Genomic DNA, 27,114 nt, shown 5'->3' with positions numbered 1-27,114 from the left:
TTACCTTTAGTGTATTTTCCGTATTCTTGGAATGTATTTTCCACTCGTTCCCGCCGTACTAGTAACGTACTAGGAGTCTTTTTTCATCGAATTCATCGGAAACTTCTGAAGATTCTGAATTTAATTTTTCCTTTGTTATTAACTGAACTCTGAATGAAATATTATTGTTAGAAGATCTCTTTTTTAAGATAAACTAGTGTACAAGCATCTCATATAAATAAATCATAATTATAATTTAAATTTATTTATTTTATTTTTCAAAAGCTTGAATGCTGAAAATAATAGTTTATTAGGTATCATACGTAATGTGTCACTTAAAATGTACTGTATTATAATTTTTTATTATTATTTAATATTACAAACAAAATGACCTTAAGGAACATCTTAAACGTTATCGAAGTTTTTATTAGCTGTAAAGAATAATATAATATGAAGTAAAATGTACGGAATCAGTTTTTTTTTTGTTTATTTATACTTGTCACATGTAAAATAACAATAATCTTTAAAAAAATGAGGAGTAACTCATGAACATTTGAAATATCTTATAAATCTCGGAAAATTCATATTTTATCCTAATATTTTTATTTGATACCATTTATAATGAACGGCTATAAATTACAACGGTAATATTTAGTAACATTATAACAAAAAAAAAAGTTGCCGTACATGAGTTTATGATCTTACAGCCCTAATAACTCGGTAAATCCTCAAATTTAGATAATTATTTATTTATACAAATATTGACAATAATTTTTGGACGATATAATTATTAAACATTATTGTCCGTGTTAAATAATATTTTAAACAAAATGCCGTATAATTTATAATGACCTTCTATCATATGGGTGTAGGGAAAAGGTTGCGATCCTTGGTTTTCGACTCCTGCGCTGGAAATATGTAAGGCGTTCATAGGTAAAGTATCTGTGTATGTATACAAAAGGAATTACACAAATGCCGTACAGTAATAAATGACCTATTTTGCTTCTTCAATTGTCGGCGAATTAAAAATTTGCACTGACTTCTGGGACCACCACTTTAGTACAGCACTAGGTTTTTTGACATTTATTTTTAATCGTCTATAAACTATAAGAAAGCCGTACATACAATAATTAGTAGTATTTCCCCACTCGTACCTGGGAAATTCCATTTACTCAGGTACTCACGTGTACCGCTCAGAAATGACGGCATAGTGCTCAGAGTTATTTTCTGGTATAGTAACAACCTTATAAGCGTTATTCACGTTGGGTCATTTCACAGGTATTTTTTCCATGGGCTTGTAATCTACAACTGAATTGAAGTAGTGATAAATTATCTTGTGGTAGATTTATCTGCATGTTCTATCGTTAATATTTTAATTTGCTATTAAAACACATTTTAAATAAGGAAGAGTAGAAATTATTTAATTATTTTATTCTATATTATTTTTTCTAAAATTGACAGATATCACAGACACTGCCACATTAATGATATGAAATATATACTTTCTAAAAGAGCTTTTTAGTGAGGGGTCTTAAAAATTAATGATATATTCCTGGTGTCTCGGGTATCTTTTTTTATCTTCTATTTTCAAGATTATTCAATAAAAAGCAAAGCATATAATAATATATAAATATTTATTCTTTAATGTTTATTTATACTCTAATGTTTATATTACATCATTGTGTTCTCTTTGAGAACCTTTAGATTATAATTTGACATATTTACATAAATATACAAATCTTAAATATTACAATTGTCGTGATTTAGCTAGCCAAAAATACCTTCATAGGTGACTCTTAATTTTAGTTCATTTTTATTTTATTAAAATATTTTATTTTATATCAGTCTTGCCTAATTTTAATAGTAACTCTCGTAATATATATTTTTACATGTACATTGAAACAAAACTAATATAAGTATTACATCAAATGCATAGTAATACAAGGCCTTTATTCCTACTATCTATTACTATGACAATAAATTGATACGTACAAATTAAAAAAATACAAATAATAATAAAAATAAAATATAAAAAATCACTCCTTTAGACATTAAGGTATTAATTAATAACTATTAAGGTATTCACAAATCCGACAACTTTTCTTTAATTATCTTTATACATGATAGGATGTCTTCGCTGTCTGCAACCATGTCTTGCAGCTTATCTTTGGTGTAAATTAATACATCCTTCTCTAAATGTCCCTTCTTGAGAGCCATTATGCAAAAAGCAATTAGCGCTTCGAAGCACTGCTTCCTACAGGCATTATGTGCCTGATGATCCCACACAGGTGTAGCTCTGACGTATTTCCAGGCTAGTAAAACATATTTAATAACAGACTCCCAGTGTTGAGACTCCACTAAGACTTTTCCCTGTTCCACTAAACACTTCTTAAAAGCTGCTAGGTGAGTAGAAGTACGCGAGTAAGCCAACAAATCGGTTTTAGAAGCCGACCGCAATGTTCGGAGCCCTTTATAAATATTTGATTTTAAATATAGAAGCCTCTGCTTGAACGGCGACAAATCCGGAACCGGCATGTCTTTTCTGATCTCGTATTCGATCTCTGGATGTTTGTAAGTGACAGATGTAATTATATCAATCAGTTGATTAGGACTTAAACCTTTCAATGCCACATCAAAAGGTCCATTATTATCTATTGTTTTCTCTAGCCTTGTTTTTTTAATTGGCGGTGTTGATTTAATGGGACTGCTTATTTCGAATTTTTGCAGTGTGCTAATATCACTGAAATCTATCTTCTCTGGTGTCAAAAGTATTCTTTCGGAGTCCCCGAACAGTAAGCGTTTTCGGACATGTGAATTGACTTCTAATTTCGGCGGAGAAAGGCAGCTCGAGTTTTTCTGCGGTGTTCGAACAATTGAGTAGTTTGTGGAGTTTGTTTTCAATTCAATATCCGGCGACCTCGAGGTAGCAAGACATTCATGATCTGAATTAAGAGAAAGTTAATTACACAATTGTCATATATAACGATAGTATATAACAACAAAATGAGAAACAATCACATTGAAACATATAAAAACAAGTCATCCTCATCATATCAGCTTTTAACTGTCTACTGCTGAACATAAGTCTCCCCCTGGGGAAGTTTTGCCAGTAGTTGGCAGGCGAATTGGTAACCACAGTTAGGCTTTGGAGAAATTTAAGACGGACGCTGCCGCTCATCCCTCGTCTTCCTTTAGTTACCTCTTACGAGAGCCACGGGTAAAGAAGGGGCCTAGCCTATTCTATGCCGGGATCATACGGGATTAAAACAAATATAAACAATATACTTATTCTTGATATCATTAGTATAGAACCAACACAACAGTTAAACACAGCAGTAGACTAGACTTTTTAAAGTTACATATAAAAAAAACTAGTAGGTCTATAAATTAGTTTATAATTTGATATATGAATCAGTTATAGTTAGAGCAAATTTTTTTTGTTCATCACAAATTTGCTTACCTTTTTGTTGCATAATTATCTTATCAGGCAAGGACGTCGAACGAAGGTAGCTGGACGGCAGAGCTGACGAGCGTTCCCTAATTAGCATGATCGACTGTGAGATTGCGACCCGGAGCCGATCCATTCGAGCGGTGATATTGCCCAGGGCTGCTTGAGAATGGTGCCGGCTCTCCGGTGTGATCGTTCCCTCCATTGCTCTTCACAACAAAATAAGAAGTCAATTACTAAAAATAAATAGGCATGTAGCTCAATGACGGCTACCATCGATGCAACAAGCATTGAGGCCTGGCTACCAATCTAATCAACCCATAACTTAAGGCCATATAGATATATCTTCACGTAGGTACATAACAGATATTTAGGTCGCCCCCCCCCCCCACTGATTTTCATCTGTACTATGAATGTGATAACTATTATTCCGTGAATGATTATAATGCAGAACACAACTATTTCATGAAAAATGATCAAAATTGCTATAATTCTAATATTATTAATTCTAAGAGTATAATTACCTTATGGAACTTCAACCGTCAACTTGCGTTATCGACTTTCCCAAATGGAGGAAGAAATAAAAATTAATGTCAAATAGAAATTGATATGCACACTTAAAGACAATCGCACTCACAAATTTTATTATTTAATATTATATATTATAATCGTGATAACTAGGTATATTTATTAATTTAATAAACGAACACTAGTACACTCCTCACAAGATACTATTGGCAAATGATATTGGTTTCACAGCTACAGTCCCTTATATACATTCAAAATATTGAAAAATAGATAATTAGTGAAAGGTGTTTAAGATATTGACAATAATAGGGGTCTTTTGAAAAAGGAGTTCTGAAGGGATCTATTTCTCATTAGCTATTGTAACTAATGACTGTAACAATTATATTCAATTATAGTAATTATTTACTAATTTGATGATAACGCTTAAATAGTAAATGGGTCCCAAACAAAATAACATTAACGTTTTGTGTAATTGTATTATTTACATTCTACGCGTCTTAGAAAAATAAACAAGCTAATAATAATCGGGGATAGTGCAACTGCAAATTCGCGTTACTAACAAACAATAATTCCGTGTACCTAATAGGTTTTATTTGGGGGAAAGGGATTGTTAGTAATGGAGACTAAGAATCCTATTGCTAGCAATATACCCAAATAGGTCGACCTCCTCGCGGTTCCCCCTGGAAACTATCATGATTAATTTCAGATGAATTCATCATGATGGGCTAACTGGCCTGTTTTCATCCTCATCGATCACCCTTCACTGGTACCCTGCCAGCGTACTCCATTAGCGCAGGCGGGGTTACCATTCCATTTTCATCCAATAAAAAAAAAACCCACAACTTACATGCCATATAGGTATGTCTTCACGTAGGTACATAACAGATATTTAGGTCGATCCCCCCCCCCCCCCACACACACACTGATTTTCATCTGTACTATGAATGTGATAACTATTATTCCGTGAATGATTATAATGCAGAACACAACTATTTCATGAAAAATGATCAAAATTGCTATAAATTGCTAATGAGTATAATTAATTCTAAGAGTATAATTACCTTATGTAACTTCAACCGTCAACTTGCGTTATCGACTTTTCCAAATGGAGGAAGAAATAAAAATTAATGTCAAATAGAAATTGATATGCACACTCAAATACAGTCGCCACTCACAAATTTTATTATTTAATATTATATATTATAATCGTGATAACTAGGTATATTTATTAATTTAATAAACGAACACTAGTACACTCCTCACAAGATACTATTGGCAAATGATATTGGTTTCATAGCTACAGTCCCTTATATACATTCAAAATATTGAAAAATAGATAATTAGTGAAAGGTGTTAAGATATTGACAATAATGGGGGTCTTTTGAAAAAGGTGTTCTGAAGGGATCTATTTCTCATTAGCTATTGTAACTAATGACTGTAACAATTATATTCAATTATAGTAATTATTTACTAATTTGATGATAACGCTTAAATAGTAAATGGGTTACAAACAAAATAACATTAACGTTTTGTGTAATTGTATTATTTACATTCTACGCGTCTTAGAAAAATAAACAAGCTAATAATAATCGGGGATAGTGCAACTGCAAATTCGCGTTACTAACAAACAATAATTCCGTGTACCTAATAGGTTTTATTTGGGGGTGTGATGGTCCCCCCTTTGCACCCCTTATAATAACTACCCTCTAAACTAATCTACACATGGAAAACCTACAAAGCCTAAGAAAAGCCTACGTAGGCTTAACCTAATGAAATCTATGAAAATCTAATGAAAACTTACCCTAAAGAATGGCCTAACACCCTCAATATAACCCCATATCTATATTGCCTTATACACCCCAAACATCCTATGAATCATATAAACCCTTACAATAAACACTTAATATTGAACAGATCTTATAGTAGAACACTTGATCATCTGGCCAGATAAATAAATGTGTGATCGTCTAGTAATGTAGGACCCGTTGTGTGTGTAATAACCAAAAGGTTCTTTAATTGGTATATGATAGGAGTTAAATAATGAAGATGATTGATAAATCTTTAAGGATTAAGAATAATTAATGAATTATACTCATAATTCATGTAACAAGGAAGTTATGTTAATTTAATAATAAATTACAGAATAACTGTAATAATAAAAAAATGGGGGAGCGGTCGGGCCCCTCACACGCCCGGACCAGTGGAAGACTTTCCAACTATCTATAACTCTTCCTCCTGAAAGGTAGGGATGGGTATTACTATTTATTAATGCACTCTGATGGTAATAAGGGAATGAGTATTCTCAGTTCCAAACCAAACATAAGTACATTTACTTCAATATTACAGTGGCTCCACCAGCCCCACGATGCTTCCAGTATAAATTAATGTTTGCCAGAGGCAAAAGGATCGGAACTGAAATCCCAGGATCACTCCGACACGAGAGCTTACTCATGGGCGATGACCCTTTCAGTCCTATATGGCGAAATAGAGATCACCCACTAACAGTACGAAACTGTTTCCCAGCATCACCCTGTTACGAGCTTACTCAATGGGGGTTTCCCTTCGGCTCCACAAGAGATCAGACCAAGAAGCGAGATCACCCAGACACCAGAACCTACTTTGATGGGACATAACCCTTCGGCCCTATAATGTGACATTAGAGATCACCTGTGAAGACAGTCCGATAGAAATGAAGATTTGTGTGATAGGGGATACCTTCCACACCCTGGAATTGGCCAAGCCATATAATGTTGATAATTGCTATATCATAACATAGCATTGTCAATTTAATATTATTTACTTAATACCAAGAATACTCAAGGTTCAAGTTAAATCTGTTGATTAGGCCGGAGCCTAAGAACGAGTAGTCCAACCCATAGGTCGAGAGCTACTAAAAGTAATGAGTGCTATTGAATGAACTATAAGTCCAGTCAATTATGTATAATATTATTGTTGATTATCCACATTGTGAATTAACCAATTATTTATTCAGAGAGATATATCTAAAGGAACTATAAGTCCTTTAAAAGACACTGATTAATCACAAGTTAACAACGTCTCGTAAAATAACCAGTTGGGTTTTCTATAAGTTTGAGGACACTAAGTCCAACAAGCTATTATTGTGTTGAGAGTAATAGAGATCTTTTGTAATATTTGTAGAGGTTTGATTAATCACATTGTGAAATAATCAGATTAATAAATTATGTAGCTTTATAGAGAGGACTATAAGTCCTAATTGGTTGTTGACGTAAGTACTGATAAATTACACATTAAAGTGCCAGGTCAATTATTATATATAGGTATATAGGAAGGACAATAAGTCCTATTTGTGTATGTTGAGTAGTAGATGTATATTGAATAATTATAATGTAAAAGATATATATTAAATATATATTTGTATAGAAAGGACAGTAAGTCCCATACAATTATTGTAGCTGTACTATAGTTATACTATATCTACTTCCTTTTAGTGTCTTAGTAAACCTATTTACTAAGAGGATTTCTCAGATAAACAAGTGTTTTAGTGTTTAAATCATCATGATTAAATCCCTAAGAAATTAGGTCTTTAAATAATTATCATATCATTTAAGTGAAATTTCTCATATAAATAATTCCAATATTTCCCCTACAGTTATTATAAAATAACAGAAAATTATATAAATTTTCTATAGACTTAGATATAGAATCATAACGTGTATAATCTCCTTTTGTTTGACATCTGTCACATTAATGACGTATTGAATGACGTATTGATGTATTGAATTGAATTTTGATTATCTATCACAACTGTCAACGTAACAAATACTAGCAAGTTTGTTTATTTGTATTTGTTTAATATAATTAAATATAAAATCATCATATATCAACCGTAATATACAACTAAATTATCAGTGACATAAATAATCATGGTTTACACCAGAAATAATTAATAGTATCCAGTAATGCTGCAGTTTTATATTCATATCAGTAGCCAAGCTTACTTTCAAATTCAAGAATGAACAGAAGATTAGAAGTTTAACATTCTTATTGCAATTGTACTTGCAATAATATATACATACAGTACTAATTATCAAGAACATTCCTCAAATACATGAGTGGTGAAGATTTCCCAATATGCTATCTATTTGATTCCTAACCTCTAATGTAAATTTATTAAAGAAGTGAATAATCAGTGTTAGTGTTTGCTTTATTAATATTTAAAGTAATTGTCCTAACTTGATATTAATAGGATAATATCTCCTTGGATACAGTCCGACATAAACATATAACTCAATAATTAAATTTATAAAATACTAATATTATATTTTACTACTTGTATATCTCCATACTATTCCCATAAAATATTCAAAACATGTATATTAAATATAAATCCAGTAAATATTCACTAATATTAACCCTGTCCGAACTTGTCTAGTCAATATAACATGAACAAACAACATACATACAAACCCCATCGCCAGGACAACTTCCTTTCTAAATATGAGCAAAATACATAGCCTCACAAGTGTCATACAGTACCAATTCCATACCGAACCCCACACCTAGTCAAGAGCAACTATAGTCAGAGAATCTTTCAGTACTTTTATTACCATTAGGAAATAAATCCACACCTATAATATCAGCATAATTAAATATTATTAGTAATCAGTAATACACACAGAATTGTTATTATCAGCTTGCTTACTACAACAAAATCAATATTAAAGTTTATAATAAATCAAGACAAAATATCTATTTAAACAATACAGGCTTGTTTACCATAAACACCCCACAGTCACATGAATTTATTTAGTAACACAATTAATAATGTATTAAAAGTATTACATTCACATAATATCACTTGCAACAGTTAAGCTGTCTCTTTGTACATCTGGTGTAAAACAAATCCCCACATGTAGTCATGGATAATCAAATATAGACTAAGAATCATTAATCTGGTCGACTGAGTAATGGTATAAAAACACTTCACCATGAAGCGTTAAGTATGAACAGATATTCCAAACCAACACTGTAATTGTGTAATAAATACAAATATTTCATCATCATCATCGTCTCAACCATCACCAACCCACGACTGAACACAGGCAATTTCCACCGACTGACACAAGGAACGGCCCCACAATACACATAAAACAGTCACTCCAAACAATGGAGGTAGCCCACACCGCACTTGCATTTACAGGGTCGCCACTCAATAACCCCTCTCTCTCATCAATGGCTGTTTCCCCAGCAATGAGACCAGACCATAGTCACTTTAGTCTATTATCCTCAATAAATAAATACTTTATAATAACTAGATATGAAACTAGTTAGTATTGTAATAGTTCAATAGTTGATTCAATAAGTATTTTCCAAAACTGGACAATTAGAACATTGAATCAAATTGATGAAGTTCTATCAAACGACCATATAATTGGATTTTGTATATGAGTAGAATAACGTAAGTACGTAAATTATATTGATGTAAATTTTGTTCAAATGTGATTGCATTTAACGATATACGCATTACCTAAAGGTATATGGACTCGACTAAATACGTATTTTAATAGTTTTTGGGAAAAATATTAAGTATAGACTTTGCCTGTGATCACAGTCAAAAATCTAACTACGTAGTAATAAATGGAACAAGCTCACCGCATTCTCCAGTCTTCTATTGATTAATTTCACACACTTAATCGATAGTGATACACTAAGATCTCAAACCCCTTCATCGATCCAGTCCCTCCTAGATCTATATCCCAGTTATTTTTTTTATTTTATTGCGCAATCCCTAAAACACGACTCCCGCGCCATTTACCGTCCTTTTTTTTTTTTTTTCCTCACCTAGTAACGTCATAGATTATGTCACCGAAGGGTAGATATTTCAATAATCGGATTTAGCCTATTATTCGAACTGAACTTTTCTTTAAATTCAATTTAATTATATGTTAACGTATTTTGGTATTTTCTATTAAATTGATTATCGAATTTATAAAACTTTAAAGGCCCTCATAAACCTTATTAAACTGTGTTGTATGCATCCTTTTTACACCTGATGAGAAAAAGGTAAACTATAATTTGGTTAATATAAAATATAATATATTTTTGTTTAATTTATTTAATTTTCTTGTGACGTCCACTACACTTTGGAAACACATCAAAGGAGTTTCCCTTCTGTGTCAATATTTCATATATGGTAACGTCTTCTCTGTATACTATTGTGAACCTTGACTTTAAAGTTTGTTTATATTAAATAGCTCAGCTTTCGCAGCGGCCACCCATAGGAACCCCTGTTTCTTTTCTATGTACTTATATGATATTAAACCTATTGTACTATAGGCGAACCGTCACAGGGGGAAAGGGATTGTTACTATACCATTAGGTTACATTACCATATATATAAGGGGCTACTATACCATTTTCACCCATAAAAAAAATAGGTTTTATTTGACATATAAAAAACCATAAAATCGCCACAAAACAATACAGCGTATTTACAACCGACGAGTGTCGATACCGCGTATATGATTAGTTGACATCGGGATTCATAGGGTCACTTTTGATGGATGAAAATGGAATGGTAATTCCACCTGCGCTAACGGTATACGCTGGCGGAGCACCAGTGAAGGGTGATAGATGAGAATGAAAACAGGCCAGTTAGCCCATCATGATGAATTCATCTGGAATTAACCATGATAGCTTCCAGGGAGAACCGCGAGGAGGTCGACCTGGTTGGGTATATTGCTAGTAATGGGATTTTCAGTCTCAATTACTAACAATCCCTTTCTCCCCGGGATTCATAGGGTAGGATATAACGTAAATTTACAGGGTACAGAGGAATAACACCTGAGTCCTCAGGAATGGCAACGCATGGGGGGTATCATGGGCGAAATAGTATACTCTGTTACGTTCATGGTACCTACTCATTCCATCAGGTGGACCTGTAATGATTCGTCATATGTGTAAAAATATATTTAACACCATCTTGTGGAGAGGTGTTGAACTTGCAATAAATTGAAATAGGTAATTAATATTTTAATGTTTATAGAAAAAATTATAAAGCTAGAAAACAATCTAGTAAAATTAATACTAAATCAACGTCCATTTAGTAATAATTTATGATGTTTGATAATAATGCATTGTTAAATCGATGTTCAGAATTGTGTGTCATAATTGATCTGATTTAATAAAACTACTATTATCATATGAAAAACATATATATTACAAAATTTATAAATTATAATATTTAATAAATTTTGAGTAGGATTTAGTGAACTTATAGGCATACAATTAAGACTTAAAATTAATTATTTCTCTGTCAAATTTTACAGAAGTATAGGAAGTTGGAAACATATTCTATATTTGTAAGTAAAGAGGGCGCTTTGTGGTATATAAATTAATAGAAATTCATTGATTATAAGATATAATTTTATGATAAAAGTTAGTAATAAAATATAAAAGCTTTATCGTGAAAATATGATTACTTAATTAACTTTAAAAAGAAAAATCTATTTAATCGGACACTCAATTTATTACCACAGATAAACGATGAATTGAATGATACTTTTTATACGTAAGCGGGAAGAATTTAAATTTATCTCCTGACTAGGAAAAATAATGAAAGAAAGGGTACGATTATATGTCTATCCGTTTCAGTAGTAATGAATTTTATCGCAGATTAAAATTTATATTATATATTTAATGAATTTGATAAAACTATGATATTAGTATATGTTTTGATTCTGAACGATTTTGTTTCTATCTATCTATCTATTTAAGAGCTGTGCTCTTGTCGGTGGAGCTCTTGCCACTCACTACGATTATAAGCATGTCTCTTCACCTCTTGATACGACACGACACCAACTCCTTCCTTGATCTGCCTGATGTTACTATGTCTCGGTCTCCTTCTTCCCCTCCTTCCTTCTATCTTACTTTCTAATTATTTTTAATTTGTCTTTTTTCCTTAACCCTAAGCAGGACCTCCTCATTGCCAATTCGATCCCTCCAGCTAATTTTCTCCATCTTTCTCCAGCACCACATTTCAAAGGCTCTAAGTTTATCCATTTCCTTCTGAGTTAATGTCCACGTCTCACATCCATACAAAGCTATACTCCAGATATAGGTTTTAATAAGCCGCATTTTAATATATTTTGTTATATTAGCCTGTAAAAGGTGTTTTTTGTTATTGAAGGCTTGTAAAACGATAATAATGGACGATCCATATCTGTGGCGTTCCGTGAGCGGACTTTACACAGACTAGGTATTTTTAAGGTATAGGTTTAAAAAACTTGATTTCCCGAAATTTAATTCGAATTATACAAAATTCAGATTCGGTTTTAATTTCAACTAGATTTCTTTATGTAATTTCTTACACTACACTCTACTTTGAATTGTATTGCAACTGTTCTGTGAGAAATAAAATGGGGTCACCTATAACTTATCTTTTATTTTTCAATTATTAAAAAACTAAGACCTCGCTGGATGTAAAATTATATGTTTTTTTGTACAATATTATATACTTGACAAAATAAAAAGAAAATGGCTTATGTAATAGGTAATTTTTTTTTTATACAGCACTTGTTTATAAACATGGACCAAAAGAAGTCCCTTTTCAATTGACACTTAAGTGGGTCTCATATTTCATTAGTTTTATGGCGCATTGTATACATTCTTGGCGTTAGGGACAAGAGGTGGTTTGTTTACAATAATTTAAGCGTATCGCCAAACTAGTTTAGACAAAACAGTATAGGTATATGATATTATTTGAATATCGATTTTGTAAATAGTACATTTTAGTTTTTTTTTTTTTTGATGAATATTTCTGAAATTAATAATGCACCAAATATATTATAATAGGAGTCCCGACTTTTTTTATGCAACTGAGAATGGCAAACAAGCTGTCGGCCCACGTGGTGGAAAGTGGTAACCGTCGCCTATAGACATGAGCAGTACCTACCTAACATGGACATAATAGAGTATATTGTTACGCCCATGATACCATACCATACCATGCGTTGCCATTCCTGAGGACTCAGGTATTATTCCTCTGTACCCTGTAAATTCGCTGATATATCCCACCCTTCAAACCGAAACACAACCATGCAAACATAACTGCTTCACGATTGAAATACGAATAGGACAGAGGTGTCCAAGCAAACGACTTTTGTACAAAGTCTCTCTCTGGTGATAAGTAAATATAAATAATAATAATAAATTTATTTATATATATATTTATTCACAATTTGTGTTTGTTATATTTACATTATTTTCACCGGTGCCTTTCCTGCACTGGATTACCCAAATTAAATTATTTTCTCTTTAACTACACTGGGTTGGCTGGAAGAGATCTTTTTCAGAGATAAGTCCTCCCTTGCTAACAATCGTCGCATGTATTGTTTAAGTGCAATAAAGAATATATATATATATAAATGTAAGTAATAAACAATCTCATACTTAATGCCTTTAAAAAAGTATTTCTGTCAGTTGTCTACTAACTATATTCTAGTAGCGCTGTACCTTTAGAAAGCGTCGAGCGGTTTTAACAAAACTTCACACCACACATTCTGTATTTTACCTAAAGAGTGGGTATTTCCTGTGGCAGGGGGATTACTCCTTTTTTTTATAGGTGATAATGGAATGGTAACCACATCTGCGTTATCGGTATACACGCGCGGGGCACCAGTGAAGGATGATTGGTGAGGATGAAGCAGGTCAGTTAGCCCATCCTGACGAATTCAACAAAAATTTTTCACGATGGTTTCCGGGGGGAACCACGTGGAGGTCGACCTAATAGGGCATATTACTAGCAATGGGGCTGTCAAACTCCATTGCCAACAATCCCTTTCCCCCAGGGGATTACTAGTTACGGATAGATGGAGTAGTCATGGGTTCACCTATAGCACCTGGTATACAAAAGGCTTGTATTTAATTTAATATAGTAGTTTATAGAACCAACAATTTATAGCAGACGACATTTCATGTGTAGACTTGTTAATTGACAAAAAATGCAATAATTGCCACTGGCAAAATATAATTTTATATATAATAAAAAAAACAAACATTACCAGAACAAAAACTTTAAACAATTTATTTTAATATAAAATTTTTGTATTCTGTATTGAACAACACTTGTTGTAGCAAACATATATATGGAATGGTTCGTGGTAAAGGCGACAAGCAGCGCTGAAAATAAACCTAGGTTTTGGTTTCGTTATGTGGCCGATGTGTTTGTTATTATAGATAGAGAAATGTTACCCAATTTTTTGACTTACATCAATTTAATAAATAAAAGGATACAGTTCACTACCGAGTTAGTAAAAGATGGATGGTTATCGTTTCTAGATGTTATTCGCGAACCAAATGAAAAACTCTGTCTCTCTCTCTCTCTGAAAAATCAGCGAATATGTGTGCTATATAAACATTATTTTCGAAAATTCTATCTACCCATCGAAACCATCAGCCGGATCACTAGTATCTAATAAATTTCAAAACTGCGCTTTTCGAAAAAATAAGACACATTAGTAGATACATAATTAAAGCACCTGTAAATAAATACCATCCTATACCTATCTATTAATCTATTAATGAAATGCATATTTTGTTGCACTATATAAGTAAACTTATCGAGAGAATAAAGTATAAAATAAAATTTTAGAGAGAGAAAGAGAAATAATGGCATATACAAGATGGCGGCCACGTGGGCCGGGCCAATCAAGAATAGTCTAACGCCCACCGCAGAATATGGGCGTAGCTTTATACCTATGCGCAAATAACTACAAGTTTGAGAAAATAATCATCAATAAAATATATCAATAAAAGATAGAGTATTTATTGATATTAAACAAATTACGAATTCTTTTTTACCTTTTTTTATAACTAAAATGTTTGTCTACTTCACGAAACAACTACCTAAATCTTGGTGTGACATAAGTACCTAACAATAACTAATAAGTAATAAAAGTATTTTTTTCTAATGGATGACAATCAAATGGTAACCCGCCTGCACTGACGGTACAAATACACTGGTAGAGCACCAGTGATAGATAATAGGTGAGATGAAGAGGTGGGTCAGTTAGCATTTTTGCATGGCTGTGTTTCGGTTTGAAAGGGTGGGATATGGCGTGAATTTACTGGGTACAGAGGAATAACACCTGAGTCCTCAGGAATGGCAACGCATGGGGGGTATCATGGGCGAAACAGTATACTCTGTTATGTCCATGGTACTTCTCATGTCTATAGGCGACGGTTACCACTTTCCATCAGGTGGGCCGTCAGCTTTTTTGCCATTCTAAGTTGTACAAAAAAAAAAATGAAAGTGGCTATTATTAAAATAATGTAAACAACACGTTTGTATATAATAATGTTTGTTGAGAGCGCCACTATCTATAAACTGATTCTTTATATACTTTTATACATATATGTTTGTATTTGTACTTTACAAAGGGTTTAGTTAGGTTTACTTAATGTTTTATGCGGAGATACAATTATTTTGTTTTAGTTCTAACGTTAATATTAGATGGCGCTGTGTTCTAAAACACGCTATAATTTAATTCCCTGAAAGTCAGGTTCTAGCATTGTTGATTTTAAATGTTTAGTAGGTACTACATTATTATTAATTATTTATTTATTTTTTTTAATTGATAAAATAAAAAATATTTCTTAAATAGTCATTCAATCGTAACTAGTGGTGTTTATTTCGGCATTGTTTCGGCTGTTTGATACCGCGGCGTGTACCCCATTAATGTTATTTTATTTGCCCATTTCACTATTCATGCTTTAACACCAAGATAGTAACTAATACGTGACTATACCTAATTGCATTAGCCAACAATCCTTTAAGACTACTTCGCCTCTTAGATATGATATTTCTCATACTCAAAAATTTTTTTTTATCTCTATAAATTTATTTAGATGCACACAGTGGTATATGAATTACAATAATAGATAGATATAGGATAGTACATATTTGCAGGTAATTCAATTAAATAAAAATTTGTACAAATGGTGAGCTTAATGCCATTTAGCATTCTCTATTAGATAAAAAGAGAATGCAATAGGTATATATTTAATTTTATAGTATATACAGCCTATCAATTGACATAAATGCATGTACGTATTTAAGCTACCAATCGATAAAAAAAATTTATATCCAAACAGGGTTCATATACTTACCAAAGATATTTCTAAGCCCCTTTTATCTTTGGCTTTAGGTTACTACTAAAGATATCTATGAAATATCATATAAGGGAACGACCTGGAGTAGGTTTGTTCTGACTGTGGGGATATTAAACGTAACGTAACGTAAGTATTAAGTTATACATAGTTGAATTTATTGAGTTAATGAGATTTAACATTAAAAAAATATTTTGAGTATAAGCTTACCCGGTGTCTTGTGCAGATTGAGACCACATGTATTCTACTTTAGGTTTATGGCGTAAACAGCGAATGAATTGTACATAAATCCATAATTATATGTATTTGTAAATATGTCTAATTTTTTTAAAAAACAGTTTTGCAATTTATTTAATCTTAGTGATTCGGCTCGGGTTCGGCCTGTTAATAGAATATTTAAAAATAATATAGGTACCTACTAATATTATCCTCATGCAGATCACCCAAAAATTAAGCAGGCTCTTAAATAATAATAATAATAAACTATTGTATATTTATTTTATTTTAAAAAACCAACAGCAATTTACAAAAAAAAAAAATTAACAAATATTTTATAACAATGTAGTATGGCCAATAACAGGGTTTTCTAATTTAATTTCGTAGGTTATGTAGCTGACAATTGTTGAAGGAAAAGCAGAAAAGATAAACAAATCAAATAGGTAGGCAATCGTTGAAGTTACAATAATATATTTACACATACGCAACAGATATATACATTCAATAATAAATATATACATATATACCAATACACAAATATACGCATACATATACACATATACATATACACATACATACACATATATACATACACACACACACACACACACACACACACTAAATAGCAACCACAAGTTAAATCAGTTCAAAAAAGAAGAGTTATATTAAGTTTACGTGACGTAACGTTACGTTTAAAAAATATGCAGAAAAGCTCAATAATATATCAAAAGTATGTCATTTGCTTACAATTTGAATAACCCCTTTTCTATAGGCTGTTTTTGTACAATTGAATATATCCATTAGACCGAATGACGCACTATATGCACAAGTTAATCGTGATAAAACAGAATTCTTTGCATAATTGGTGAAGTGGCGCGGTATATGAAATAAAGGAGTGTGGCGAGTACGGTATTTAGGTGTACAATATGTTATCTTGGATACTAGTTCAGCACTATCCATCCGGCCCCGTACAATATCATATAATAAACATTGATCCAACACGGCGCGTCTCTGCTCCAATGTCAAAACACGGTAATATTTGCAATCTTCCTCATATGATTTTGGAGAATTCTTAAAACGAAAATTAATATGTTTAATGAAAACTTTTTGAATCTGCTCTAAGTTATTTTTATAAATAAGGTATTGCGGGGACCAGATTGGACAAGCGTATTCCAATACACTTTCAAAAAACGAATTAAATGCATCACAGATTTCTTTACCATCAGTATACGATTTGTCACCTAGTTTTAAGGTTTTTGGGAAATTGGAGCCACCACGCATTGCTTTGATATACGACCAAAACGTTTTGGGACATGATTTTATATTTTTCTCACACGTTTTAGTAAAGACATTGAAGTATGATGCCTGTACCCGGCGTTCTCTAGCTCGAAGTAAACAAAATTCATCAAAGTCTAAATTGTTTTTAAATTTTTTCTAACGAGAATGGGCTTTGGTTTTTTCTTTAATGATTTGGATTAACGCTGAAAAGTACCAAACAGGATATGTCCGACGACCCGGCTTTCTTTTTAAAGGAACATATTTTTCTATACACTCATATAATATACTATACAAAGTGTCGACATTTTTATCAACAGACGAATTATTTAAAAGTGCATGCCAATCATGTTTAGTCAATTCCTCATTTATATTTTGATAGTTAGCTTTTCTAAAGTTACGTGTTGGTAAAAATATCTCAATGAATGGTTCAAAGATAAGGTCTAACAGTTCTATTGTAAAAGTCGGATGTGATTGATCCTCAGAGACAAGTAGCATAGAGCAGGAAGCAATGTGTACCGGAAGTGTGAAAAAAACCATTTTAGGTTTCGTTATCACAATGGCTTAATATTTACCTTTCAATAAACAAAAAGGGCAGCCGCTATTATACATTGAAATAGCTGTGAAAACGAATTTATGTGACAGTACTAACTTTCAAGAAACGTACTCAGTGTTTGTGTCATAATAATAACAATGGCTCATAAAATTATGAGTAGGTATATTCTTAAGGTCCAGCCGTACCTGTTGACACTGTATTGTCTATACAATGTCTCTTGTATAGAAATCGGTTGCTCCATTCAACGACTTACGTCATTGACGATTATTTTCTCCAACGTCTTTGTGTATCGAATAGTGCAAAGCTCTGCTTTTTACATTTATCGCAATTTAATAGTTTCTTATAAAACTAGCAATGGGGCCTCTGAATCCCATCAATAAACATCTTTTTGCTCTTCCTACATATTGTCCTCATTTTACTGGTAAACTTTAATCAGAATCTTTGGGTACATCAAAATTCAATCGTCTCTTATTAAAAACGGCAATGTATCGCCTCAATACATTCCTCGGCGACGTATTAATTTCCTCGCGTGATCTCTCGACGATTCGCAAAGAAATGTCATACGCTGAATCTATTATGTCGTCTCCGGTCACAATTACCTCATTTGCCGACTAGTCCGTCTTTCGATCTGGAAGTAAAATACACATGTAATTGATTAATTTTATTGAAAATGTATAAATACTATAACTAACCAAAATTACTCGTATTTTTAGATACTTCTTAATTGGTACCTACTAAGAAACTGAAAGAGAAAAACAAACAGGGAACTCAATACGAACGAGGGAATAGACATTGTACGGTCAATACTTTAGACTTTGGAAAAATCTTATACAACGTTACTAGCTTGCCCTAACATTAGTCGTTTACAGAAAATAGTGCATTTACTCTAAAGGATTTTATGGACAATGCAATTATAGAAGCTCAATAGCTACTAATGTATTTTTCAATTCATTTGAATTAGCGAATAAAAACTATGTCCTCAGCAAATCTTAAGTGTGTTAATCTACAGTCCTATAGCATATGAAATATTTATTGCAAAATTTTCCTACTTGATTTCTAAATATAATTTCTAGTGCCACTAAGAGCAGTTTTAGAGAAAGAAAGAGTGAATCACCCTATATTTACTATGAAAATGAATCAATTGCATATGCCAAGAAAGCAAAAAACCTAGGTGTTGTTATTGATGTTGATTGCAATTTATCCTGGAATTAACACATTAATGGGCTATGTTTTTCATTTCATTCTTTTAAACGATTGCAAAAATTCTTACCATTTAAGACACAGCTTACTTTGGCTCAAGCCCTACTGTTAGCTCTTCTTGATTATGCTGACTTGACTTGACATATTCTACCTTGATGCAACTGAAGAGCTTTTGAACAAATTAGAAAGATTGCAGAATTTGTGCATACGCTTTATATATGGTCTGCGTAAATATAATCATGTCTCCGCCTATAGAATAAAATTGAATTGGCTACCAATTCGAAGGCGTCGAGATTTTTATATAATGTCATTTTTATATTTCGTTTAATATAACCCTCCTTTTCCCTCCTATCTTCGTGACGGATTTGATTTTTTAGTTCCCTATGACGTGTCCTCCCGTTAGAAGAAATCACTTATCCTCAAAATCCCTTTACACTCATCTAGGCGCTGTAGTGGATCTTTTACCGTACATGCTGCTAGATTGTGGAATTCTCTTCCCATATCTATCCGTGAGAGTCAATGCCTAAATATTTTTAAGAGTAGACTTAAAGAGCATCTTCTATCTCTATGAACATATATTCATTTATCTATATATGTAGGTATATATTATATTTGAATGCAATTATAGTCATTAGTTGAATTAGCTAATGTGCTATGAATCCCTCCAGTCCGCCCTTTACTAAACACGCTCATTATTGTCATTGTCCTAATGGCTCCATGTACTCATTCACCTTTCACTAATTGTATATTTTTCGATATTTCAAGGTACGAGTATAAAAGGGACTGTACCTGTGACGGTAAAGTCATTCGGAAGTAGTAACTAGCGGAGTTCGTTTCGTTCGTTTATTATTTTAAATAGTATCTACAGATATCGCAATAATAATAACAATATTTGTGAGCAGTGACTGTGTTTGAATGCGCGTATTAATTTCTATTTGACAATAATTTTTTTCTCTTCCCCCGTTTGGGAAAATCATTAACGCGGTGACGATAGTTAACGGCTGAGATTTCTTAAGGTAAATATACTCTTAGAATTAATTATATTTTTTAGAATTATTGCAACTTTCAAAGTATCGTCTGAGTTGTTGTATGTGTATGTGATCTTTTATTAATAGTTTAAAACAGATGGCATTCAATCGCTTGCTCTTGTACACATTCGAAAACTTTCTCAACATTATTCTTATTAATTGACTTCTTATTTTGTTGTGAAGAGCAATGGAGAGAGCGATGACACCAGAGAGCAAGCGCCGCGTTCGCGCAACCCTGGACGAGATCTCCGCACGCCTAGATCGCCTCCATTCTGAGGTCTTAGTGCCGCTCATGAATGCAAGGGATCGCTGGCCAACTTCGACGCCCATCCGTCGGAGTTGGGCCTACTTGCCCTGCAACGAAACAGTTAACCGGCAGAAAGGTGAGCATATTTATGATGAACAAAAGAAATAAATTTGTTAATATGTAACAAATTATAAACTATGGATTTTTTAAGTTGTAATTGTTGTTGTTTTTGAAAGTTTCTTTTTATAAAATCTCAAAACCTATGCTAGTTAAAACACCGTTCTATTTATCCTATAAAATTTGTCGCACCGAACTCAAATGTAATTCAAGAGTGACATTTTAAATGTATTTTATTCTTTTTTAATCGAAAAGGTTTACTGTTGTGTTGATCCCACACGAATATTATCAAGAATAAATTCATTGTTTATATTTGCGTTAGATTTTCCAGTATAATTAATCGTTTCTCATTTTATTGTTAATGCCTATTGTTGTATTATAAGGCAATTGTTGTATAATTAACATTCTTTGAATTCAGGTCGTGAATGTCTACATATCTCGAGGTCGCCGGAAAATGAATTAACAAGAAATTCCACGACTGTCGACGACGTTGAAATATTTGGGTGGACCTCGCCTCTTCCACCGCCGTCAACAAACTCGGTCTGCTTTTCTCCGCCCACTTCAACGGCCACTTCAGTATCTAGCCCACGGAAACGCGTGCGCTCTGAATCTATTGATTCAGACTGGACATCAGAGGGGACAGACTTGAGTGATACTAGTAGATCGCAAGATATCAGCACAAATCGGCAAATTGACTCAACACCGCCAAATAAAAGACCAAGGCTTGAGAAAACAATGGAATATGATGCACCTGTAGATGTTAAACTGTCAGGTTTAAATCTGAATCAACTGATAGATATAATTGAATCTATCATTGACGAACACCCACACATCGAAGACGAGATCAGAACAAATATGCCGGTCCCAGACTTGTAACCGCTCCAGGAAAGGCTTCTTTATTTAAAATTGAATATTTTGAAAGTGCTCTCAAGACCGGGAATGAGTTGTGACGGATCGCCAGTGATGTGTATTGTATATAAAATGTGTATTTTTTAATTTGTATGTACATGAATGTATATATTACGATAGTGCCTTTACTGTAATTAGGCAAGTCTATCTATGTATGAATTTTTATTATTTTATATTTTGTACGTATGCCAGATCTTGACAATTGTATTATTATTATAGTATTATTCAAGATTGTTATATTTATGTACATGTATCAAATAATAATCTAAATATCCTCAGAGAAAACAGTGTTGTAATATAAACATTAGAGTACAAATAAATATTAAGAAAAAATATTTAAAAAATGTGTTTTATTGTATGACATCCGAGACGCCAGGAATATATTTTTAATTTTTAGAATCCCTTCCACAAGGTTGCATGTATATTTATGAAGCATCTGTATTTGTTAAAAAAACATCAATAACTACAAAAAACTTCGCGATACTATATGTTTAACTATTATCGTTATGTCACAACAACCACTTTTTAGATTTTAAAAGTTGATAGAAATACCGACCAAAATTACACCATGTTATTCATAAGTGCTTTTGTTTAAATCCTTATTTAAATAAATCATATTGTTTTCAAAACTGTTACAATTTATGTAGATTACTTTTTGAATTGTTCAAGTCGGCTATTCCATTCAATAGATATTGCGAACTTAGTGATTCATAGAAATAGAAAAAATAACGCTGTCACGTTGTACATGTTATTCATACCTATTTTAGCGGTGCGGTAGAGGGGCAAATCTATGAAACAGGTAGCTAGGTAGGTACAGATAAAAATGTAAAATGTTTTAAAAATGTCCATCTGTGCGAAGCCGGGACGGGCCGCTAGTAAGTAATAAAAGCGCAGGTAGAGTTACATTCCATCGTCACCCATTAAAAAAAACTGCCTACCGTGGCAAATACTGGCAAAATCCCCCAAACGGTAAAATGTAATAAGGAGCGGCCCCATTCTTTATAGCAGTCTATGGGAGGCCTATGTTGTACAGTGGACAAATAACGGCTAATTTGATGATAATGAATAATAGGTATAAAGATTCCATGATACCTGTCTGGTACAGAACCTTAAAAATATAGTAACTGCCCATAACTGATCATTTTTGAAGCTTTTAATTTTGATTCCGCTCCAAACTACATTTTTCATTACTGTGCGGCATCCACTAGGAAAGAAATTGCCTTCGGATTGTCAGATAACAGATTCGAAGGTACTTTCGTTTTGGTGGTAGAAATGCAGTAACAATTTTATCCTCATGCAGATCACCCAAAATTTATGCAGGCTCTTAAATAATTAAATAATAAATTATTAGATAGAATATTAAGTAATAGGTAAACAGTAGGTGTTGCTGTTTCGGTTTTATGTCAGTGAAATTATATGGTATGGAGGCACATTTATGCTTGTGACATAACACCATAATTTTCAACAAATACAAAGAACAACCATGCTCTTCATGTCTACTTCTTGGCGACGGTTATCAACTACCATTGAATGGCTGCCCATCCCTCACCAACACCAGGCGGAGGTGCATTCATTTTCAAATTCGTGGAACCACAAAGTAAAAATAATAGTAGACAAAAACTGATGCAGATATTGGTCGCAGCTTATTTTATATATATAATAATTTGCATAAAAAGAAATATGTAAACAACACCATTGTACAAATAATATTATTGTTATAGTAGTGCGTTATCACCAACATACCTACTAATAGTACGAATGAATGATTCATTGAATTTTATTGCTAAAATGTGATACAATAAGGTCGTATGGTAATATTACAATGGTTTCACACATTTTGTCATTACTGACGTGCAACAGTCATTATTACAAAATAATGCTTTAATGTGTATTAATATAAATGCTTATGTTAATTAATGTGGGACTATAAATTCATTAGACATCAATCCCTTTCCCGTGGGGAAGGAATTGTTAATAATGGGAAGATTAATAATAGAGAGCCCGTCGTGACGAATCGAACAAAACTTAGCCATGATATTTTCCAGGGAACCCACGTTTTCCTGATAGAATATTGCTAGTAATGGGGCTGTCGGACCCTATTACAACTGCTTTCCCCCTACATAGATAGATACTCTTTATTGTTTTTTTTAATAATCTCTTCTTTACACTTTCCATCCTTCATTACCTCAAAATGTGCTTTGAGTTTCATATCGATTCTCAGGGTCGTACATTGAAATCCCTTCGTTTCGTAACTCCTATTCAAAATTCTATTCCTATTCTTTCATTATCCAAGCTATCCGCCTCTGGAACTCCTTACCTCTTTCTATTAGATCAGCGCAATCTATTGCCTCGTTCAAGAGGCAGGTAAAATCTCATTACCTATCTCTTTTGTTTGACGTTTACTATGTGTGATTTATCTTGATCTATTTATATATTTATGTTTATGTAATATTATTTATATTATATATGTATGTTTATGTATTGCAATCTTATTTTATATTTAGAATATTTTGCATTTTGTCTTATTCCTTTTATGCATTTACTGTATCTGACTTATCTACCTTTCTCTCTGTACTTATCCATTCTTTATGATATGCACATTCTGTATAAATACTCTTGTATACATCTCTACTGTGCGCAATAAAGAGTTTATTATTATTATTTTTCGATATTTCCAGGTACGAGTATAAAAGGGTCTGTACCTGTGATAAAGTTTCGGAAAGTAACTAGCGAATGTACGTTTGGTTTCTAATGTTCGTTTATTATTTTAAATAGTATCTACAGATATCGCAATAATAATAACAATATTTGTGAAGTGACTGTGTTTGAATGCGCGTATTAATTTCTATCAATAATTTTTTTCTCTTCCCCCATTTGGGAAAATCATTAACACGATAGTTAACGGCTGAATTTCTTAAGGTAAATATACTCTTACAATTAATTATATTTTTTAGAATTATTGCAACTTTTAAAGTATCGTCTGAGTTGTTGTATGTGTATGTGACCTTTTATTAATAGTTTAAAACAGATATTCAATGTTTCTCAACTTTATTTTTATTAATTGACTCCTTATTTTTGGAGAGAGCGATAACACCAGAGAGCAAGCGCCGCGTTCGCGCAACCCTGGACGAAATCTCCGCACGCCTGTATCGTCCATTAACTGAGGTATATAATAAGGGATGTGTATTTTTACTCATTTAACCGTGAGCATATTTATGATGAACAAAAGAAATAAATTTTGCCTCTTGAAATAGCTGATTCATATAACAAATTATAAACTATGATCCTAGACTTTTTAAGTTGTAAGTGTTGTTGTTTTTGGAAGTTTCTTTTTATAAAATCTCAAAACCTATGCTAGTTAAAAAACCGTTCTATTTATTATTTTAAATGTTTTTTATTCTTTTTTAATTTAAAAGGTTTACTGCTGTGTTGGTCCCACACGAATATTATCAAGAATAAATTCATTGTTTATATTTGCGTTAGATTTTCCAGTATAATTAATCGTTTCTCATTTTATTGTCAAAGCCTATTGTTGTATTATATGGCAATTGTTGTATAATTAACATTCTTTGAATTCAGGTCGTGAATGTCTTCATATCTCGAGGTCGCCGGAAAATGAATTAACAAGAAATTCCACGACTGTCGACGACGTTGAAATATTTGGGTGGACCTCACCTCTTCCACCGCCGTCAACAAACTCAGTCTGCTTTTCTCCGCCCACTTCAACGGCCACTTCAGAATCTAACGAAAACGCGTGCGCTCTGAATCTATTGATTCAGACTGGACATCAGAGGGGACAGACTTCAGTGACACTAGTGAATCGCAAGATATTAGCACAAATTGGCAAATTGACTCAACACCGCCAAATAAAAGACCAAGGCTTGAAAAACAATGGAATATGATGCACCTGTAGATGTTAAACTGTCAAAAGTCTGAATCAACTGATTTATAATTGAATCTATCATTGACGAACACCCACACATCGAAGACGAGATCAGAACAAATATGCCGGTCCCAGACTTGTAATCGCTCCAGGAAAGGCTTCTTTATTTAAAATTGAATATTTTGAAAGTGTTCTCAAGAACGGGAATGAGTTGTGACGGTTCGCCAGTGATGTGTATTGTATATAAAATGTGTATTTTTTCATTTGTATGTACATGAATGTATATATTACGATAGTGCCTTTACTGTAATTAGGCAAGTCTATCTATGTATGTATTTTTATTATTTTATATTTTGTATGTATGCTAGATCTTGACAATTGTATTATTATTATAGTATTATTCAAGACTGTTATATTTATGTACATGTATCAAATAATAATCTAAATATCCTCAGAGAAAACAGTGTTGTAATATAAACATTAGAGTACAAATAAATATTAAAGAAAAAAATATTTAAAAAATGTGTTTTATTGTATAACATCCGAGATGCCAGGAATATATTTTTAATTTTTAGAATCCCTCACTAAAAAGCTTTTTTAGGAAGTGTTTATTACATATCTAAATGTGGCAGTGTCTGTATTATCTGTCAATTTTAGAAAAAATAAATAATTTCTAATATTCCTTATTTAAAATGAGTTTTAATAGAGAATTAAAATATTGGAAGTCTTGCCGACCACTGTTTAAAATAGGTATATAACAGTCTTCCACAAGGTTGCATGTATATTTATGAAGCATCTGCATTTGTTAAGAAAAATTCAAACAGCTTTATTACTGCCACAGAGCATTATCCGCGAAATAGAAGAAATCCAAATAGGCTGGTATTAAATCGAATTCCTAGGACTACGATTTATCAAAAACATTGTTATAATATGTGTACACGAATTTATAATAATAACCCAAAAAATATAATAAATATAAAGACATTGAGAAAATTTAAGAGCACACTGTACAAATGGCTTATGATTAAATATAAAATAAAATTTTAGAGAGAGAGAGAGAGAGAGAGAGAAATAATGGCATATTCAAGGGCGGCCGCGTGCGTCGGGCCAATCAAGAATTGTCTAACGCCCACCGCAGAATATGGGCGTAGCTTTATACCTATGCGCAAATAACTACAAGTTTGAGAAAATAATCATCAATAAAATATATTAATAAAAAGATAGATTATTTATTGATATTAAACAAATTACGAATTCTTTCTTACCTTTTTTTATAACTAAAATGTTTGTCTACTTCACGAAACAACTACCTAAATCTTGGTGTGACATAAGTACCTAACAATAACTAATAAGTAATAAAAGTATTTTTTTCTAATGGATGACAATGAAATGGTAACCCCGCCTGCACTAACGGTAGCCGCTATTAATACATTAATACATAGCTGTGAAAACGAATTTATTTGACAATACTAACTTTCAAGAAACGTACTCAATGTTTGTGTAATTATAATAACAACGGCTAATAAAAATTCTGAGAACATTCTTAAGGTCCAGCCGTACCTGTAGACAAAGGTAATT

General features: G+C 32.5%; 1 protein-coding gene across 3 annotated transcripts; it reads right to left on the bottom strand.

The window, feature by feature from the left end:
- Window positions 1-1,594: 1,594 nt before the first annotated feature.
- On the bottom strand, window positions 1,595-10,216 carry LOC128200610 (uncharacterized). Of its 3 annotated transcripts, XM_052894587.1 has the most exons (4): window positions 5,017-10,216; window positions 3,952-3,986; window positions 3,440-3,636; window positions 1,595-2,921 (listed from the first exon to the last, which is right to left on the bottom strand). In XM_052894587.1, exons 3-4 carry the CDS (start codon window positions 3,630-3,632, stop codon window positions 2,062-2,064), a joined length of 1,053 nt encoding a protein of 350 aa, XP_052750547.1. In that variant the 5' UTR covers window positions 3,633-3,636; window positions 3,952-3,986; window positions 5,017-10,216; the 3' UTR covers window positions 1,595-2,061. The 3 variants fall into 3 exon arrangements, with proteins under 3 accessions (XP_052750547.1, XP_052750545.1, XP_052750546.1); XM_052894585.1 differs by having other exon boundaries at window positions 3,952-10,216; XM_052894586.1 differs by lacking the exon at window positions 3,952-3,986.
- Window positions 10,217-27,114: the final 16,898 nt, after the last annotated feature.

Source organism: Galleria mellonella, unplaced genomic scaffold, assembly GCF_026898425.1.
Source record: "Galleria mellonella isolate WM207_F2 unplaced genomic scaffold, CSIRO_AGI_GalMel_v1 utg2134, whole genome shotgun sequence".
NCBI lineage: Eukaryota > Metazoa > Arthropoda > Insecta > Lepidoptera > Pyralidae > Galleria > Galleria mellonella.
Note: the sequence above shows the minus strand (reverse complement) of the source record. Positions and strands in the feature narration are given on the sequence as shown.

Bases quoted from the DNA above. Each gene is read 5' to 3' on its own strand.
- LOC128200610 (XM_052894585.1), bottom strand. From the start codon at position 3,632: ATGGAGGGAACGATCACACCGGAGAGCCGGCACCATTCTCAAGCAGCC. The intron at 2,922-3,439 runs GTAAGCAAATTT...CTCTTAATTCAG, and splicing joins GATAATTATGCAACAAAAAG to ATCATGAATGTCTTGCTACC.